The 22,259-nt window shown below is 47.3% G+C and overlaps 2 protein-coding genes across 3 annotated transcripts in view; one reads left to right on the forward strand and one right to left on the reverse strand.

The window, feature by feature from the left end:
* rg (A kinase anchor protein rugose) overlaps positions 1-22,259 on the reverse strand; it is a 344,807-nt gene that overhangs the window by 75,783 nt on the left and 246,765 nt on the right. The gene's annotated exons all lie outside the window — the stretch shown is intronic.
* On the forward strand, positions 16,429-18,076 carry mab-21 (nucleotidyltransferase mab-21). Its single transcript, XM_037421316.2, has one exon. The coding sequence runs from the start codon at positions 16,528-16,530 to the stop codon at positions 17,623-17,625; it is 1,098 nt and encodes a 365-aa protein (XP_037277213.1). The 5' UTR covers positions 16,429-16,527; the 3' UTR covers positions 17,626-18,076.

Consider the following 22,259-nt stretch of genomic DNA (forward strand, 5'->3'; position numbering starts at 1 on the left):
GAAATTTCGACCACCTGGGGTTCTTTAACGTGCACCCAAATCTGAGCACACGGGCCTACAACATTTCCGCCTCCATCGGAAATGCAGCCGCCGCAGCCGGGATTCGAACCCGCGCCCTGCGGGTCAGCAGCCGAGTACCTTAGCCACTAGACCACCGCGGCGGGGCGGACCACTAGCATAAGGACGTATGGACAGCCGATTCAGTGTGGGAAGCCCGTGTGTAGTGTCGCACACGACGCGAATGTGAATTATTTGAGACACTGTATGACAAACAGTATCGTCTTCATAAGCGCAAGACAAGACAGCAACGTCCGTCTGACCCTCATGCACAGTCGTCAGCACGCTTAACGCGAACGCTCCATGCTTCGAAAGTATGTCGACATGAATTGGTAACATCCAAGCAACAGAACGCAAAACTAAGCGGCGCTGGCGTCAAACGAACCATTTCAGGACACACTCGTGAGGAGCATTCAGTCAAGGTTGCTCACGTTTACGACTGCACACACAAATTTCGCCGGGGGGGGGGGGATTCACAAAGCTTAGTTAATATAGGTGCTATTAGCCATTTATCGAACGGCATCACTAATTGTGTGTCCAGTATAAAAAGTAGGTGAAATTTTCTCTAACGAACAATTGAGAAGTTATTCTTATTTATTTATTTATTTTTGCGAATACAAGCGCAGGCTTTGCAAGGCAAGTATATCGTCACAACGAACGACTTTCAGATGAGCCAAGTATCACCTTCTCCCGAAAGCTCAGAGAACTTCTAATAGCAAGATGCAGAGATCGCCTACAGTATTGCTGAATGTCCCAGCTCGTCGTATACAGGGCCTGCCAAATGAATTCTTGCAACTGGATCGTGTATCCTTGCATGCATAGACTTTCCTATAAGTACACTAAAGGGAAGTCTCGCGCTATAGCGTCTATGGGATCTGCAACGCACGGCGCTTCGGCGAGCATGGGAATGATGGGTAGTACACGGATTTGTCTAATCTTCGTACTTCTGGCTTAATTCGTTTGTGTTCGCGTGGCTTGGAGCTGCTTCGTCGCGAAACAAAAATCAGCAAATGTTCAGCGGTTGCAATTCACCACCGTAACCTTTTAGGCTTACCATTTCAAATGGGGTCCTGTAGTTCAAAAGGGTTTGTTCTTTCCTTCGAAACGAAACCGAAACACGGCTATAAACGAAGCCACAAGTGCAATATTCGCCGTCCGCAAGTACGAAGACTAGGCAAACCAATGCACTAATCATCATTCCCGTAGTCCCCTCTAGTTAATTTTAGAGAAAACTCTGTGCTTGCGTGTACACACGGCATAAGTAATATAACGCGAAAGAGCCATATTTGCGATGCAAGACATCGATAACTATAGCAAAAGGGAGCCGCGGCTCTGGGCTCTGTCAAGCTGTTTCCGACAGCTTTTTAGGGGCATGCGTCTCCGGTATGTAGTAGCCACCTCTCGTTTTAGTCCATGAAATGTCCGCTGGATGGCGGTACTTGTATATGATGAATATATGATGAGATTGGAGATGGCGGTACTTGGAGTGTTCACTAGATAGACGGACGGACGGACAGACATACATACATACATACATACATACATACATACATACAAACAGACGGACAGACGTACGGATAGACGGACGCGGCCAGCGATGATTCACGGTTTGCCCATAAAACCCTCCGAGGGTTCGCCCCACCCATCCTCATTCACTCCGTGGATATGCTGAGATTTTTTTTTTCTGCGCCTCCACTATCTGTATTGCTAAGGACAGGAAATGAAGAATTTGAAGAATTCGAACTTGAGAAGTTGACCGTGAATTCCTAATTACAGACTGACGTACATTGTTGAGGGTGAAGTTGCGCTTAAAGACGATATACGCACTGGACCATGAGAAAACGAAACTTTTTGCACGTGGCGACTAATGTCGGCAATATGATACTGAATAATCTCCCACATAAAACATATATATATATATATATATATATATATATATATATATATATATGACCAGGTCGTAACTCCGATATTGCAGACGACATCGCTAAACGAGACAAAAATCCCAGTCCCACGACTTGCCACAGAAGACAAAGACCACGCGCGCGACGAGTGGAAAATAATAATGAACAAAATGTTCGCATCGTGTCTCGCGAAGCGAATGCCATAGGCTTCTCTCTCGGTCGACGGCACTTTTATCCCTGCAGCGAGCATCCTCCGCATGCATTCGTGTGCGGACCGCAGCATGCATTAAACATGCACGCGCCCCTGAACATGGGAAGGAAGAGTGCCGCCGTTCGTGTCGTGACGGTAGCGAGAGGGTGCGCCGACGGCAGAGCGGCGTTTCTTTCCTTTTTTCGGAGAACGCCTGCGCTAACACACGCAAGCAGCAGCACTCGGGGGCTTGTACAGCCATCCTACGACGCCACCATCACCACCTCGCTGTCAAGTGCGCTCGCCTTCTTCTTTGTGGTCGCCTGGTGCGACGTTGCAATGTCTCGAGGTGCACTCGCGACACGCCCACCTGTGCGGATCCGAAGAAGGGCAAGCACCGGCAAACATCACGGCCATGTAACTATTGGATAAAGAAAAAAAAACCAAACCTACATGCGGGTCTTGTGGCCTGTCTAGGGTGCCTTTCTGTTTTTTCACTTTTTCTGACAGTATAGGATATGCGTTTGCTCGATATGTTACACCGACTGTGCCGTTTGTGGGTTTACGAGTACTGATGTATATGTATGCAGTGCTGCGTTTCTCCGGTGTGCTTTCCGCCATGGGGTTTAAGGAAGGTGCACGCATTATATAAACGAAGGGGTCGAGCGTAGGATAGCGCTTACATCGAAGGCGAAGTTTTAGGGGATGGAGTTTAGTGACACTTCGTTGTTTACAAGGCCACGCAGTAGCTCTTCCTTGAGAGAGAGAGAGAAAGAGAGGGAGAGACGACAAAGAAACAGGCATATATATGCTGGAATATTAAGATAGGGCGCATGTTTTACTCAGCGGTGCACGTCGAGGGTCAGTTTATCCTGTGTGGTAGGCCTACGACATAAGCAGCGGTAGACAACGACAGAGAAGGAAGTGTGATGGGATGTGCGTTATCACGGTAACGTAAAAAAATGCCAGCATATCCACGGGGTGAATGGTTGAGAGTGGGACGAAGCATCCGTCCGTCCATTCGTTCTTGCTTCCGTCCGTCCATGTGACCGTCTATGCGTCCATCCGCCCATCCCTGCGTGCGTCTGTTCGTGCATTTGCACGTCCGTCCCTGCGTCCGCCCCTGTGTTCGTCCATGCATCCGCCCCTGTGTTCGTCCATGCGTCTATTCGTCCGTACACTTTCTTACGGCTTGCCCTTCCTGTCTACTTCCCACCTTCAACCACCTCAAGTTCATGGTATATACTAGTTCACTGTATTCATGGCACTGCGGCCCAACGCTCGCTAAACCTTTCTAATAAAACCAAGGAGGTTACGCCCAGCGAGTATAACGCGTAGCAACCCTTTCTTGTCAGATAGTGCTCAATGTACATGCCAATGGCTGCTATTGAGGAATGAGAGACAGGAGAATTCGGCTTTTAGTTAACGCGCACGCTGCAAATTTTTTATTATTCAACAACGCACAGGATAAATCTCCCACCGGCACCACCTTGCAGGTCAAAGCGTAGGACATGTTACGTACTACGACATAAGACGAACGTGTTGTTGTGACCGGCGCCCGAGCTGACGAGGGAGCGGCGCTCCTTTAATCTCCAAACAAGTAACCGAACGACCGGCTGCCTACTGTTAGGACCGGCGCCAGGTCTGACAATGGATCGGCGTTCCTTTTGATGTTCCCTTTTAGTCGCCAAACGGGTTGGCGGCCTGTGTCCGCCATGTATTGTTCCCCCCCTGGCCGGAGGGTGCGGCGTCTTGCCGCCACGACACCGTGAGCAGTTCGGGAGACCACAAGTGCAGCTTCTTCTTTGGAAGATGACGGCGGCGGCGGCGGCCGGAAATCGTCCCGCTAATTGAACGAGTCGTTCGGCGACCATTTGAAGCTTGTTTACGGCGGCCCTTTCGATGGATGCAGTCATCAACTTCAGACCCCTCGCCCAGCGACACCCCTTGACGAGGAGGAGCCACGTTCGTGCCACATGGCCGTGCAGTGACCACGCTTCAATTTTGAACGTTCACGTGGACCGTGCGTGCTCGTCACCCTCGCGGGTAATGTGTGATCCGTGGTTGGACGGTGCCCTCTGTACGCGGTCCCCGATCTAGGGATCTGGGGAGGACAGACCCTTTATAATGAGCCCCCACGGCTCATTCGGTGTGCTTTTTTTCGAGAAGAGAACCAGGCAGAACAGAGCAGAACCGAGCAGGACCATGTAGAACCAAGCACCATGGAGCGCTATGTTAGGAGTCATGTAGAGGCCTGCCACGTTTGAGGGCTCACCGTGTAGGGAGTTCGCAATGTATATATTGTAAATAAACCCTCTTCAAGTCTCTCTTCCTCCTGCCTCGACAACTTCATCCCGGACCTCCGGTGTCTGGAAACCCCGGTCGCAACAGTGTGCCGCTTTAAGTAGCTTCGCCCCTAAAAGCGAGAGAAACACATTGAAAATTTCGACAATCCAGCTTTCAAACAATTACGCGTTCCTTAACGAAAGTTGCGATGAACGAGACGCACGGTGTCACGACGATACAGAATTTAGGCCCAGGCGGCTCCACAAACGACTCGGTTCGTTCACTCTTGAACGAAACTGTGAGACGGTATTATACCCAAGAGTGATCTTTTAACGGAGAGCTAGGACAAGGATACGCGGACGACGGAGAGAATGAAACACGCGGGTTCTTCCTCGGAAAGAGTCAAGCACGACGCACATCACGCGCCCATGTGTAGGGGTGCACTGCACGGTGCGCGCGCGTGCCTGCGGATTCGAGCGTCGAGAATCGATCGGCGGCGAGCGCGCCTTTTCTCTCTGTTTATCTTAACGCTCGGGGAATACAAATAGGCGGGGAGGGTGTTTAAAGGAGGGAGGAGGGGGGGTTGGAATCGACGCAACAAGAGCTTAGGCTGAGCTCGGTCCCGCAGCGGTTTCCGCACAGACCCGACGTTTCCGCTCTCGGCACCAATGCTCGCGAGGAAAGAAAGCAACGAGACAGACCCTGCGAGCCGCTTCTCCAAAGAGAGAGTATCGTCGAAGGTAGCGTTCGTTGGCTTCGACGACGTCCCGTAGTTGCGCGTGCATCGGCGGCATGCGAACGGGAGCGAGCGAGTTTCGAAGGCGACTCGGCGGCGGGGAATTCGTGAGCTGCCCCTGCGGGTCAAGCGGACGGGTGGGGGGTATCGCTTTGGAGAAGGGCGACCGATCCAGTCGAGTGGGGTACCCGCAGAGATCGCCACGGGGGGCTCTGCAAACACGGGCGTACCCCCGCTGAGCCCCCCCCCCTTCTCGATCGGTGATGCCGCGGCAACCGTGCAGCTTCTCTGGAGGGGGCGCCTCGCCTCGTGAGCGCGCGCGTGTTTGCGTTACGTATAAGAAGAGCACGACGGAACGCTTTTGATAGCAGCGCTGCTGCTGCGCGCCACCGATACAGAAAGGGAGAAGAGCGACGCGAGTGTGCGTGTCACGACAGCATTGCGGCCACGCTGCATACAAGCGGACGCGTCACATAACGGGCCGCTAATTCGCCCCGCATGGTGTCACGTGGCGAGGGTTCCCTCGTTTGCACCCTCGCCGCCCCCCGCTCCTGTCATTAAAGCGCGTACAAGCGGCGACTCTGTGTTTGCTCTCGAAGTGGGCACACGGTGAGCAGCTGCTGCAGGTAAAGGAGTCGAGTGCCCTTACCGATAAAAAAAAAATACGAACGCGTACACGCAAGGAGGGACAATGCAAACGAAAGATAAGCCACAAGGTTGGTAATGTAAACGAAAGCAGTCGCGCAAAATAGCCGATCACGCTGATGCACTCTAATTCCGTATTTCATCTACGCGCCTTAAGCATTCGGAAAGTTATACAATCATACGGAGATGCAACTCTTTCGACACCGAAAGGAACGCGCAACTTACGAAAGCAAGTCAGTCGGCAAAACTCCATTACAAGAGTGCCAAGAGGCAAATCGATTCTGGCATACAGCAACCATAAGATGTTACAGTAGAGTTGCTAGCAGCCAAAAATCCAATCCTCCTTCAGAAGTGGATTAATCTCTTCCATACCGAAGCGTGTTGACCTCAATATACAGCTTGGTATTGAAAGCTCCCATTAACGCTTACAGCTAGTCGAAGCTAATATCACAATCAGGTGACATCGAAGTAGTTAACGCCTGACATTTACAAACCCACAATACAATACCGTCAAAAAGGTATATCCCTTCTCGACCTATATACACAAGCCGAACCAAACAGCCCCCCCCCCCCCCAAAAAAAAAGAGGGGAGGGGCACGAGAAGTAAACTCGGCTTTGTTAACTTAGGAGAGGCAGCCCTTTCCTACATCAAACACTATATAGTCTCAACTGCATACACAACTGGCTTTTACGCGCTGTCGCATGCATCGATCAGATCGGCACGTGTGATTGATATATAGCTTTCTTGCGGGAGAGCCACTCCACTGTGTAAGCTGCGTTCCAAAGGTAAACGCAGGTTAATTTAAAGGGACACTAAAGTCAAATAACAATTTATGTCAGAGTGAAAGCTCAATGTATGACGACGTCTAAAACGACAATATTATCAACAGCAGTGTCCTATTTAGCGAGAAATCAATGTAAATGCACGAGAACACATGCGCCACGAGTAGGACATTCGCAAAATTATCCCTATTACGTCACGGTCACTGACTACAATTAATCACTAGTAATTGAACTGGCTGCACTAAATAAAGAACCTTCTGTGCATCAAGAGACGTAATAAGATGGTACTTGTTCGTTTCCGTTTGATTCGCGGAAAAGAAAAAGGACCACCGAAAGTTACTATGGTGAATGACGCCAATGGTTCAAAAGTTCAATTTTCGCCTGGTTAAACTGGTCAGGTTATGCCACCTAGCGAGAACAAGTTGAATCTAGCACGCCTGCCATCTCGGAGGCCATGTCAGAAAATTGCTCAATGACCGTTATTTGTTGCTGCTGTGAGTCCGTTGCTTTCGCTCTGCTGCTACTATATAGTGTCGGCGGCCGCGCAGTAAGCCGAGTAACGATGTGCACGGCAACAGTGACGTGGAAGGTTCCACTTGAAGCGGGTAATTCGATGTGTGCTAACGTGATGCGGACCACTACAACACGATTTCATTTCAAAATAAGCATTTCTTTGGCATAAAATATCACTACGAGGCTTACAAACAGCTATTTCAGAAATACACATAAACCTTGATATTTGCCTTTAGTGTTATACTGTTCGCCAATTCTTATATATGTGTACGTATACAGTGATGGAAGATGCCCTTTTACATTTTGGAGCATAGTTAGGAGCAGGAGACGTACTGCTTTGGAGCAAGCAGCCATAAATGTTTTCGAAGCAGAAAAAAAAAAGCTAAGTGGAGCAACTATTGGTGCTTTACGAGCAGGTGTTAAATTCGCCATACATTAATTGAAGTTCAGAACATTGTTGAAGCATCTCGTAAATATTAATATTTTTTATTTTATTAAATATATTTAACAGCGAGCAATCAATGTAGATATCATGTAGTCCAGAATGATAGGTTGTCAAAAATGTGCTGCGAGATGAGCTACAATTTGAAATACTAGCATAAAAAATACTAGCAATTTAAAATACATCACAAAAATACTAGCAATTTAAAATACATCACAAAAGCTGAGTGCCACATTTTAGAAATAACTTAAGTCCCATATAACTGTTGTCAAATTTGCAGTAGATGATTGGTATGAGATAAAAGCAATCATGCTCTTTTTCACATTTCACGACATTAGCCTGCATGTCCAGCTGAGGGAGAAAAAAAATAGCCAAATGAGTTATACGCTTAATATGCCTGTTCTTGTCGTGCAAATGTGATCAGAGCCGAAAATGGTGCACGCAAGTAGCACACTGGGATGGTGGTACACAGATTATTCTCAGTTTCTTTAGGACCTATGAGTTGATCAAACAGCAAAAGTTCGTCATTCTCATTCTTTCAGTGTCACTTCGGAGCAGGTCTGGAGCAACAGTACTAACCAAAGTTACTCTTTTGGAGCAGCCTGGAGCAGCAATTCGCTTTTGGAGCAAACGGAGCAGCCCTTCCATTCCAAGCTAACTGTTGCTCTGACCGACGTTTCTGCCTTTCTGTAAATAAATTCTGCCTCTCTTGCACAAGTTGGTAAAACAGCCTAGAAAGGCGCAAACGTCTACCTCTTTATACATAGTCTATTCAGAGCACAGTCAGCTGAGCCCTAGGCGTGCAATGCAGACTTTAACGCAAGAGAGACTGCCAAGCGGGCGCGAGCATTTCAGCAAAAAGCTGCGGGCGAGGAAATACTCCCCAACTCTTCGCGCTGCATATAGTAGTCGGATATTCTCAGCTGCACGGTGCGGATGCCGGCGTGAGCGGCCGTTTGGACAAGCAAGTTCTACGTTAGAGCGAGGTGGATTGTTGTGTGTGTGTACGCGAGAGAAGGAAATAAGTGGAGGGGGAGGAGGAAGCAAGGGGTATGGGGGTGGGGGGGGGGTGGGGGCGGAGAAAAGAGAAGTGCCGGACGCAGAAACGAGCCGAAGGTGTTCCGCTTTCTTGCGCAAAGGGTTGGCACAGCACACGTCCTACAGTTATACGCCACGTGGGTGTTTGCTTTTACACTCGCTGGAAAACGGCGAAGGGGGAGGGGGGGGGGTGTTACAGGAAGGGATGTTCAAATATAGGCGTCACGGCAAAATGGAACGCTCCTCCCACCAAGATAGCCACGCTCCCGCGAAAATCGCGGTAGGACGTTCGCATAAGGGTCACCACCGGCCAACAGCAGGTTTGTGAGTCGAGTGAGGTGGTGCAGCAGTTGAGAAAAATATTACTAGAAAAATGATAACGAGGAGGAGATTGAAGCGGGAGGGGGGTGTCGTCGTACAGGGGGACGTATACAAAAGATACCCGCCCACCAGTTACGCAGACACAACACACGGCGACGACGCTTATGTGCGAAAAGAAAACGCCACGGCGCTTGGTAGGCGTGGACGGGGACATCAGCTGTTTCGGCAGTCGAAGAAAACTTTGCATGTGTGTAGACCACCAACCTTCCTTATATGGGAGACTGTCGGGTGAACATAAGCAGGTATACTGCACTGCATGTGGTGGAAATTATTTCCTTTAGCATGACAGTATAACCTCCTCATATGGGAGACTGTCGGGTGGACATAAGCAGGCACTGCCCTGCATGTGGTGGAAATTATTTTTTCTAGCATGACAGTATAGACCTCCTCTGGCGAGGTCTATACTGTCATGCTAGAGGAAATAATTTCCTCATACTGGACGGCGATCACTAGTTACCCTTGGTGTCAGCAGCGCCCTTCGCTATCCCGTGAATTTATGGCTCGCAAATCTTGGCTTATACACGATAGGACGGAACAATATTGCGCTCGTTATATCAGCTGCCGTAATTAAATCCACGCCGAGCGACCTCTCACAGAGTTTTTTAATTTCGCACACGCTCGCGACGAGTGTTAGGGTTTTCAAACGCTTGCGTTCCGCTTCGCAAGATTGGTCGGATTACACGACGAAAGACGCAGCTACAGTGGACGACGTGTGAATCGTAACGCTCGAACACCGCTGTAAACTGGCACAATTGGTAGCCAAGCAAAATGAACTAGCGAGTTGAAAAGATTGTAACAGATTTGACTAATACAATTTGCAACGATCTATATTTGCTGTATAAATCTGAACTAATTCACCGCGTGAACACCGGGAAACACGACACACTCAAACAGCTACTTCGGTATAATTTTCCACTGGCGTAGAAGCAAGGAGAATTAAGGTATATCGAGGTATTATATAGCAGACGAAGTGGCGTGGGAGAACCCACCGATCGGAGACACGCGCGTTGGCTTGATCATAAATGTATTTTCAATGCTGCGCTCGATGAGACAAGACCAGTGATGGAAGCAACATTTTGCTTTGCTTTGCGGAGCAGGTTCTGGAGCAGAAAAAATGGTGCTTCGGAGCAGCCTCAAGTGTTTTTGGAGGAAAACAAACAAAACAAGAACGCTAGTTTAGGCGGCTTGATGTTTTCGGACCAGATGCATATTCCTGACAATTCCTGACATCTAAAGTATAATTAAGCAGCTCATAAATATTTATACTTATTAAACATGCAGTATGCCAGTATGCAGCTAGTATACAAGCAGCATAGTATAGCATCATCGGTGTAAATGGAGGGGGGGTCATGGGGGTCAGGATTTTTTTTTAATTTTTTTGCGCTAGGGCTGGGGAGGACACTCTTGCAAGTGCCTCTCCCCACCCCACCACTCATGAAAAAATAGCTTTAGCACATGATATAAATGAGCTAAAAGCTAAGTGTAGCGAATCAGCTTTTCAAAAGGCTGCTTGTCTTTTACTGCGTACTTGTGAACTATGGAAATCGGAAAAAGTTAAAGAGATACCGAATAGAACAGTGCATTTGCTCAAGTTCGGACCCCATGCACGTTTTGTTTAAATTTTATTTTAAAGCATGATTTAATTCTTATAAACAAAATGATCACCACGGCCTGATTTGTGTACCCCTTTGTGATCTTTTTCTAGATTTACGCCACTGAATATAGCACCAGGATTACACAGTATATAGCTTGCTTTCATTGTCAATTAGGCTCACATGGATGGTCACGTGGTTAAACTTCATTGTTTTGTTTTTTAGTTTAACAACATCGTTTCGGAGCAGGTTTAGAGCAGTTATACTAGCAAATATTGCTCTTTGAGCAGCATGAAGCAGCATTTCTATTTTGGAGCAGTGTGGAGCAAACGGAGCCGCACTTCCATCACTGCAAGACATATAACGGCTTTGTCAAACTTATAACAATACGTGAGATTTCGATGAAGGCGAAAATGCTGTAGGCCCCGTGTGCTCAGATTTGGGGGCACGTTAAAGAACGCACGGTGGTCGAAACTTCCGGAGCCCTCCACTATCATACGCCGTCTCTCGTTATCATATATATGGTGCTTTTGGGACGTTGAACCTCACATATAACTAGTAATATGTGGGCTTTTACGCCCCAAAACTAAGGTATAAGATTATGAAAGACGCCGTACTGGAGGAGTCAGGAGATTTTGACCACGTGGTGTTCTTTAACGTGCAGTGGCAGTACACAAGCGCGAACACCGCTTCGCCTCCGTCGAAATGCTATACCGCCTCGTCGGGATCGAACCCGCAACCTTCAGGTCAGAAGCCGAGCACCCCATATACCCACTGTTCACCCATTTATTTATTTATTTATTTATTTATTTATTTATTTATTTATTTATTTATTTATTTATTTATTTATTAGTGCAATCGACAACGCTCAAGTGTGCATTATTGTATACAGAGGGCGAGGGGAAAACAATATCACAGTCGAAAAAGGCGCACACTTGCACAGTCAGAAACGGCGTAAATAATTTGCGCAGCATGCAGCGCCTGCGTATTCACAAACACCACACATCTTTTTTTTTCTTGATATGACATATATAAGGAGATGTTGGCGCACAAGTATGGCGCCGGCTACTATACTTACACCATGAGTGAAAGTTGAACACGTATCTTAAAAGAAAACATACGAAACAGTGCGTGGAAAATAGAACACTCCAGCACACATGTGCAAAAACGCATACGCACACATCACAACACAACGATAAGAAAATGTTCAAAAATCGACGAATGAAGTCTCCGATAATGTCCCTCCTTAATATTCGATCCAACCAGCACAAAACAGCAGAGAACACGTCGGTCCTTATGGAGGTGTATTCGCTCGTGTGTACAGAGCAGTCGACACGTCATTTACTTGATCACACACACACACACAAAGCATCGGCTGGAAAACCAACAACACACACATCCAACTTATTCCATTCGTGAATAGTGAAAGGAAAGAAAGAATCCGCAATGACACCAGTATACGACAGCTGACCTCACGTTTCTTTTTTTAGTGATCATTTTTATGTGACACGTAGAGGGGGATCATCATGCTTATTAATAATACGTATTTCATCACAAAATATCGAATAAAATAACTTCAATCGCAAAAATTTTCTTGCGCTGCTCAAGAAGTTTTTTCATCCTAAGTTACTTTTAATGCACGCAACACTGGAGTCAAGATTGTAATTCTCACTGACAAGGCGTGCAGCACGGTTTTGTGTGCATTTAAGTGTGTACATTGACCATGAGGATCCCACACTGTGCCGGGATATTCAAGGATAGGTCGGACATTTGTAACTTACAAAGCTTCTTTCAAAATTTTAGGGATATACTTGAAATTGCGCTTTATAAAGCTTAACACACCGTTGGCTTTGCCAGTTACGTAACCTATATGCTTAATCTAAGATAAATAGGCAGACAAGTATAGACCAAGGTATTTAAAATGTTCAACACGGTCAAGTTGTGCTCCAACAAAATGTAGGATGAGTGAAGAGGTTTGCGTTTTCTGGTAAAAAAAAAAAACCATCTTTTTTAAATTTAAACACATCGTCCAATTCTCATACCACCTTACCACAGTGTCAAGATCGCGCTGTAAAGCACAAATATCGTCCATACTGTGCATTGATTTGTAAGTAACCCAATCACCTGCGTAGAACATCACTCCTACTAATACCCATCAGAATTCTACTCAATTGCGTTTATTCTGATCCGTCAAAATCCAACTCAGTCCGGCTCATTCTGACTATAGCCTTGATTGATTGTCATGTGGGGTTTAACGTCAAAAAATAATTTTTGGACTATACCTCCAACTCGTGCCTACCACTCAATTGCGTTTATTCGGACTCGTCCAAATCCAACTCGGCCTGGGTCATTCTGACTAAAGCTGCAATTCATGCGCATCAGAATTTTACTCGATTTTCGTTTATTCGGAATCGTCAAAATACAACTCAGCGCTGTTCATTCGGACTATAGCTCCAATTCATGCCCATCACAATTTACTCAATTGCGTCTATCCGGATTCGTCCAAATCCAACACAGGGTGGCTCATGCTAACTATAGCTCCAAGTCATGCGCATCAGAATTCCACTCAATTGCGTTTATTCGGACTCGTCCAAATCCAACTCAGCGCGGCTCATTCGGCCGACTATAGCTCCAACTCATACCCATCAAAACTTTGCTGCATTTTCGTTTATTCGGACTCGTCAAAATCCTATAATACTCAACTCGGCTCATTCAGATTATATAGCTCCAACTCATGCCTTTCAGAATTCTACTCAATTGCGTTTATTCGGACTCTTCAAAATCCAGCTCAGCCCGGCTCGTTCGAACCAACTCATGCCCATCAGAATTCTACCTTAATGCGTTTATTCGGATCCATCAAAATTCATCGCAGTCCGGTTCATTCTGACTATAGCTTTGATTGATTGTTATGTGTGCTTTAACGTCCAAAAATAATTTTCTGACTATAGCTCCAACTTGTGCCTATCAGAATTCTACTCAATTGCGTTTATTCGGACTCGTCAAAATCCATGGAAGTCAGCCCGGGTCATTCTGACTAAATATCATCAACTCATGCCCATCAAATTTTACCCAATTTCGGTCATTCGGACTTGTCAAAATCCGAATAAGCGCGGCTCATTCGGACTATAGCTCCAACTGATGCCCATCACAAGTCTACTCAATTGGGTTTATTCAGACGCGTCAAAATCCAACTCAGCCCGGCTCATACGGACTATAGCTCCAACTCATGCCCATCAGTATCCTATACTCAATTGTGTTTATTTGGATTCGTCAAAATCTAGCTCAGCCGGCTCATTCTGACTATATATCACCAACTCATACCCATCAGAATTTTACTCAGTTTCATTTATTCGGACTCGCCAAATCCGACTCCACTCGGCTCATTCGAGCTCCACCTTATATCCAACTTAGCTCCAACTTATGCCCGTCAGAATTCTGCTCGATTGCATTTATTCGGACTCATTGAAATCCAACTCAGCCCAGCTCACTCTGACTATATATCGCCAACTCATACCCATCAGAATTTTACTCAGTTTCATTTATTCAGACTCGCCAAATCCGACTCCGCTCGGCTCATTCAAACTATAGCTCCAACTCATGCCCGTCAGAATTTTACTCAATTGCATTTATTCGGACTCGTCAAAGTCTAGCTCAGTCGGCTCATTCGGACTATATCTCCAACTCATGCTCATCAGAAGAGTACTAAATTGCATTTACTCGGACTAGTCAAAATCTAGATTAGCCCGGCTCATTCAGGCTATGGCTCCATTAATATGTGGGGTTTAACGTCCCCAAACCACCATATGATTATGAGAGACGCCGTGGTGGAGGGCTCCGGAAATTTCGACCACCTGGAGTTCTTTAACGTGCGCCCAAATCTGAGCACACGTGCCTACACCATTTCCGCCTCCATCGGAAATGCAGCCGCCGCAGCCGGGATTCGAACCCGCGACCTGCAGGTCAGCAAGGCTACGGCTCCAACTGATGCAGATCGGAATTCCATGCACTCAATCGCGCTTATTCGGACTCATGAAAATCCAGCTCACCCCGGGCTCATTCGGACAATAACTCCAAGTCATGCCCAAGCCATCTGCAACTTATGCCCATCAGAATTCTACTCAATTGCTTTTATTCGGACTCGTCAAAACCCAGCTCAGCCCAGCTCATTCAGACTAAATCTCACAACATAGACTCATTTGTACTCAGATTATCCGGAATTACGCTCAGCCGAGCTCACGTGCACGGACTCGGACTTGTCAGAATTTCTTTCAGTCGGACACTCGATGGGGCTGAAACTCCCAGATCGGTATGAAAAAGAGTAAGTATATATGTCAACTCATGGAGTGACCCTTACGGAAATGTCATATATGGCACTTATATAGGTTAGGTTATATGTGGCCACATATAAGCATATATGTCAGCATACGTGGCTTTCATTTACCATATATGGATGTATACCTGGCGGTGTCGGTTCATGTATGGGGTTATACACAGCCATATATGACGCGGTTAACCCATATAGAGTCAAACCTGGCCTTATAAGGCGCGACCACACCATATATGACATATCAAGTGGACCCTTATATGCGGAAGTGCTCCCTTATATATGGGATGAACCACGTATATATTTAGCACAATGATCACACACTTTTATGCGGATTGTAATATATAACAATTTGTACACAAATGTGACCTGCTTATTTTCTACAGCAACAGGAGTATTAATTATAAATGCTGTTTCTGCCATGCAAAAAACAACAACAAAATTTCAGGTCAGCTTTGTGTACGTGATAGTTGCAACTATGAGTTAGTCAAACTGCACGGTTGAGGGCACGTGCGAAGTAAGATAAGGAAATGTATAGCATCCCTTTGTCTTAAGAGGTGTCTGATAACTTGGATTACTAATTTCTGTTTACCTATGCTGTGCAATATTCACGTCACGGAATTCCCCGAAGTAGTAAACGAAGGGTTTCAAAATACCCAGCGTTGATGGAGCCCGTGGAAGCTGAAGATAGAGCCTCACAGACAACTTCGTATAAGGTGCGCGACGACAATCTCGTAAGCTCTCTCTCTATCTGTATCGTTCCAACAATGCATGAGATGTTAGAGAAAATGCGTTCAATGTGGTCTGCAAAACGACAATAAATAAAACTCTTCGTGCTTACAGGCGCCCGTGCAATAATAACGGTGGCCCGAAATCGGATCATGCCCATTCTTTCAAACAGTCTTTTTTATTCTGCTCACAACAGTAACCTTTTGCTCACTAGCATATAATCTTGCTGCTCAATAGATCCTTGTTGGATCCGGGCTTTGCCTTTTAAGCATCGGGTTGAACACAACAGAATTTTGTACCATGTTCCGCAGCACTATAGCGTTCGTTGAATACGAGGCGCCATTTTCGTAACTTGGGGACAGCATGTTATGTATAACGAATGCACCGTGTCCACAAATGCTAACGCCAAGCTTTGCCTACCCTGTTCTAGAACATCCTATTACCGCCGCAAGCGCGATACGTAGACGACGCCGTATTACTTCCAAGGACCGGCTTAAACAATGAAGGCCCGAGGTTAGCCAACACAAAGCTGCTCTGAAAGCAGCCGGGGCCGCAACCAAGGGGCCCGCCACAAGAGAATCGTTGTCGCGACTGCGGCTGGAAAGGCGCCCGCGCTGCGCTAGAACGACAGCGGCAACAACGCCGGGTGGCTGGCGTGTGCGCACCCACGGAGGAGGAGGGGGGAGTGCGTCTCCCCCGGCGCGAGCGGCGGCAACAACGCGCCAGCCACGGAGGCGGAGTCATGGGCGGAGCTGGCCGCTCGTTCGGAAGAGGCCGGCCTAGCCCGCACCGCAATCGCCGCTGCCTTCCGCCGTCGCGTTCCATGCCGAAACGCCGGGCAACGAGCACGCCGGCCTGAGAAGCAGCGCAAGGGGAAGCGGCGGGCCTCGAGGCAGGCGTCGTCAGCATGCTCGTTCCGTCGGACATGATGGGCGCCCAGTCCAAGCTCCTCTACCAGCTGAACAAGTTCTACGGCGAGCGCGTGCAGACGCGCAAGGCGGGCGTCGCCAAGACGCTGCGCGAGGTGTGCCGCGTCGTGCAGGACGTGCTCAAGGAGGTCGAGGTGCAGGAGCCGCGATTCATCTCCTCGCTGAACGACTGCAACGGCCACTACGAGGGCATGGAGGTCATCTCGCCCACGGAGTTCGAGGCCGTGCTCTACCTGAACCAGATGGGCGTGTTCAACTTCGTGGACGACGGCACGCTGCCCGGCTGCGCCGTGCTCAAGCTGAGCGACGGCCGCAAGCGCTCCATGTCGCTCTGGGTGGAATTCATCACCGCCTCCGGCTACCTCTCGGCTCGCAAGATCCGCTCGCGCTTCCAGACGCTCGTGGCGCAAGCGTGCGACAAGTGCAGCTACAGGGACAGCGTCAAGATGCTGGCCGACACGAGCGAGGTGCGGCTGCGGATCCGCGAGCGATACGTGGTGCAGATAACGCCGGCGTTCCGCTGCGCCGGACTGTGGCCCCGGTCGGCGGCCCACTGGCCCGTGGCGCACATACCGTGGCCCAACCCGAACCTGGTGGCCGAGGTGAAGGCCGAAGGGTTCGACCTGCTCTCCAAGGAGTGCGCCACCCTGCAGGGCAAGCAGTCGTCCATGGAGGGCGACGCCTGGGTGCTCAGCTTCCTCGACGCCGAGAACAGGCTCCTCTCGGGGGGCTGCCGCCGGCGATGCCTGAGCGTGCTCAAGACTCTGCGGGACAGGCACCTGGACCTGCCGGGAAACCCGGTGTCCGCGTACCACCTCAAGACGCTGCTGCTGTACGAGTGCGAGAAGCACCCGCGAGAGCTGGAGTGGGACGACGCGTGCCTCGGAGACCGCCTCAACGGCATCCTGTTGCAGCTCATCTCGTGCCTGCAGTGTCGCCGCTGCCCCCACTACTTCCTGCCGCACCTGGACCTCTTCAAGGGAAAGTCGGCCGGGGCACTCGAGAACGCGGCCAAACAGACGTGGAGGCTCACGCGAGAGCTGCTCACCAATCCCAGGTCGCTGGAGAAGCTCTGAACTGACGCTGCTGATACGCAGGCGGCGCCATAGAGCTTGCCGAATTGTGGATACTTAAGAGCCTGTGATCGTGCAATTCGCCAGTCCTACAGACAGCACGCTCCCTTTGCGGAGAGCGATTCGGGAACTCTGGAAACTGCAGTGCCCGACCGGTTTCGCGTATACTCGGACCGAGCACGGCGTCACGTGTGTCCCGGATTGCGGTGGCCACGCGTGTTGCACACCAACGGTGTATCCGCGAGTCTGCGGGTGGGCCATCAAAATGCAACGGTGGCCATACGTCCAGCAGCGCTGTGTGCGAGTGATGGCCACTTCGCGGATGCAGTGATACAGACCTCGAACGGACGAAGGCGACATGGGAAATGACATCACTCTCTGTTGCGGCCCGACACTTCAGAGTATAGTGGCTCTGCACGCACCCTGTAGGTATTTATTGTGCTATAGATGTATGCATACACATAGGTCTCTCGCCAGACTAGTCCCCGTAAAGCCCGATATAGTTTTATCATGCAGGTCACCGAGAGAGGTCGCACGTGGCGACGTCGAGTGTCTGCAGTGCATGTCATTTCCGGGCTGTCTTCGACAGTCATTCTTAAGAGAAATAAAAGCGACGACGATGCCACGCAATAGCCGAGTCGGTGCACTGGGATATTCTTAGTGACGCAAATCGAACTATATGGCTGCCCTTGGCCGAGAGATTAACCAGGCTCCTTAACGTGTGATTGACAGCATTACTTTAGCAAAAAACATGTGGGACAAGCAACACATGTCAGGCCAAGTCTTGTAATGCCGAAGGAATAGTCGCTATAGCTTATAACCTGCATCAATTTGACGCAAAGATGATTATGAATTCACAGGCGCGCGATCGTGAGCATGCATGCATGTACAGCTATAGGCCTGGGTAAAATCAAGTTCCTCTACGCAGTTTAAGAGAACGATTCAGAAATCAACGTGCAGAAACCAAGTTGCACTGAAAAACGTATACTCTCGTTTAGATGTGGCAACAGAAAAATGCTGGCCATCAACTGACGGCGAGTCACAAGCCCGCAGACTTCATGCAGCGACAATTAACCCATTCGGCACGAGTAATTTCATTTACGTTTTGCGACTACGTGCTGCGAATCTATAACGTCAAAACATTATAGTTGAACGAGAAAATGACGCACCTGAAGCTTGCTGGACGCGTTCACATTTGATACGACCAGCCGTTAAACCATTTTGATGCGTCACCCTCGACATGAACAAGCCGCCGAGAGCCTGTCAGTCAGACTGCAGTCAACAACATCAGAAATCGGCAACAATAACCTTCATAACCGCTTCGCTATACGTGACAGCGCTGGGGTCGCAAGCATGAAGCTTTCAAGAACGATCCAAAATGAACGTGTCATTGTTTTGACGGGCACAGCGTGTGCATGCGAAACACGCGCGAAACATGGCTCAATCTAAACAGCGCGGATTAATTTTTTCCTTAAACAAGGGCGAAACGTTGACAATTTTCCGTATACGCTTGCAAGCTTCTCATTTCCGAACTAGTTAGATAAAAGTGAAGGCTTGTATTTTTACGAGTGTCGGATATTAGTTCGTTTCCCTCGACCTATATACGCCAATTCAGACTCTCGGACCAAATTACGTTCGTATATATACATGAGCGAACCGTGCATGGCGTGGCTGTTGCGAACTCTCTCCGAAACTAATACGCCAATATGTCGCTTTTCCTCTGCAACGAACAGTGATGTAGACGCAGTCTTCACAGACTATACCACGAAGGTGAATGCCACAGCTCAATGCACAAAAGCTCTCGTCCGTTACCTATATTCCTCTTCGTCTTCTCGCTTGTAACAGAATGAATGTGTCATATACACATGCGCGGCAAGACAGAAATTTGCGAGTAGACATATAGCAGGCATTCTTGTAATTCCGTACAGGGGTTCCGTATGTATACATGTAGTTTACGTAACACTAGAATGTAAATACCAATGTCTGTCTACGTCTCTCTCGTCGTGCAAGCTTGCGTTCAAAGGCCGAGGAAAAACAAAGCGTGCAACACCTTTTGTTCATTGTTGTCTTGACATGTCTTGTAGTGTTGGCATATTTCGTATTTGTTGTGAGATTAAAAAAAAGGATATACCATTAATTGACAAATAAAAATCGCTGTATACTATTGAATAATCATTTTTATACCTCTGCGCCACCAATTTGCTTCACAAACTGCGCTGTAGACTTCATTTCTCTCTCGTGAAGGACTTAGAAGGCCCTCCACAAGGCAGATAGGTCATATAACACGCCTATACCACTTCCCAGAATGATGATTTCAATGAGCGTCTGCTGATTATAATGTATGTGCGCGAAAAAGCTGGCGCGAGAATGCATATGGATATTCTGATATTATTATACCACTGTGATCCCATGAACTGGATAAATTTTATAAACGTGGTTGTCATATCGAAAAGACGGAAGAAAATAGCTAGCCAACTGGAAAAAACTAGAATAAGAAGTATACCAATCTTGAGCGAAGGACATTAATATAGCCAAAATTACCACGTATGTGTGAAAACCGTGCACTTCAATTTTATTTAAATAGCTAAGAACAAAACCCGCTCGCCAAAAATGTAAAATGCGACACACAAACCGCTCAAAATTATAATTTAAGCAATTGCTGCAGCATGTTTTTTTTTTTACTTTAGCAATCATTTCATGCATGATCAGCGTTTGCGCTACCAAAAAGAAAAAAAAAGCCATTCTTTTCACGCGTCTCCCATTACTTTTCTTGAAATGGCTAGAATTCGTGCCAATAAATATGAGTCTATAGACGGCACAAAGAGTGCGCTCAAAGTATCCGTTGCTGGCATTGAAGCGTGAGTTATGGTCACTTTGACACAGTTATGGTCACATGAGTTATGGTCAAGGAAGAAATTTACGTGATGACGAGCCCATAGTCCTCAGTCTGTACCTAAGCATATATATAAGAGATGACATATGCAGTTCGTCGTATATTTCGGAAGTATCGATTGGTGGGATACGCCATTCTATAAGGAGATGACTATAAAATGTCAGGTCGCCAGAGGGAAAGGCGCCAACAATTGTTAGGTATACATCGCCTGTGTTGCCGCGTTTGCCTCTTGTGCGCTGGAGTTAGTGTTTGTGCCTGACGTGTGGGATACTCGATTCGCTATGTCCATGAGTGCAGAACACTGAGAATGCGGAGCGCTTTCGATTCTTTCACTCCGACTGCGCTTTGAAGGGCCTCTAAACAACCTCCGCATATGTAACGCAAAGAACGAGCGATTCTCTACTGGCGTTTCCAGTCTTTTCGGCTCGATTCGTGACGCAAGAAGCAGTCTGCTCACGTGACGTCACGATGAATTAAGCTCTTGATTGGTAAATGTACGAGGGGTATCAGTTGTGAGTTGCCTCCTATATACCTCACACTTTTCCATGCCATAGGACACGCCTGTTGCCTTGTCTCGCGTGATCAAGTGCGATTAACTTATTTCCCTTTGTTTTGTGCATTTTGAACGCACAAGCGCAGCAAAGAGTGTGTAGACGTAAAAGCGCGAAATGAAGATAGACTCAACGCTTAATGGTTACATTGTCATGTGTTTCATAAATAAGTGGCGACGAGGAGAATATATATATATATATATATATATATATATATATATATATATATATATATATATATATATATATATATATATATATATATATATATATATATATATATATATATATATATATATATATATATATATATAGAGAGAGAGAGAGAGAGAGAGAGAAGGCGCAAAGGAAAGAAATCTCACGTCTTGAAAATCTGAGTGGTTTAGGGGCCATTTAAAGGAACTTTCAGCAATACATACCTGATCTGCATAATGACGCCCCACGAGACAATTCTCAGTTAGTCCCAGCCAGGTATCCAAAAGGATTTAGTCTTTATGAGCGCGAGACATGCTTGACTGGCAGGTTATGAAGTGCTGCTATATTTACGTTATATAGTCGCCACCATAGACCTTTACGTGATGCTTGACCGATGCGCAATCCTTTTAAATAAAGTTTACTATCTGCGTAATCAAAGCGCCAAATTACGAAGTTGGAACTATACGATGTTTCACTGCCACGTTTCGGCACCACACGATCGCAAGCTCCATGGTGCGACGTCACCAGATTTTTATAATATTGTTACGGAAATGGAGTAAAGGAAGATATTGCCGTAACGATATTGCTCAAAATTAAGGGGACAAGAAAGTATACCTAAAATGAGCCAAGATATAGTTACGACAATTTTTCTGGCGCCCCGCCGGCCCAAAACAAAACAAAAAAAAAAAAAGTAGCCGGACTGACAACCACGGCTATAGAGTGTTGCATGTATACAGTCATCGCGATAGATGTGATGACACGCCAAGCACAACTAGCTTTTCTATATGCGAAATACCAGACGCAAATGACTTCATCATCAAAGCATGGCATGTAGTACACCTGAACAATCTTGTGTCTTGTACCGAATCCATGTGTGCGATTATAAACACGCCACACAGTGAGAGACTACGAAATCAATTTAATCTCAGGTTTTTCAACGCGCTTACATATATCTAAAAGGAACAGTTGTCTTTTTTTTTTTCGCGTTTCGCCCCCAT

The sequence above is a fragment of the Rhipicephalus microplus genome, chromosome 2, assembly GCF_043290135.1.
Source record: "Rhipicephalus microplus isolate Deutch F79 chromosome 2, USDA_Rmic, whole genome shotgun sequence".
NCBI classification, from domain to species: Eukaryota; Metazoa; Arthropoda; class Arachnida; order Ixodida; family Ixodidae; genus Rhipicephalus; species Rhipicephalus microplus.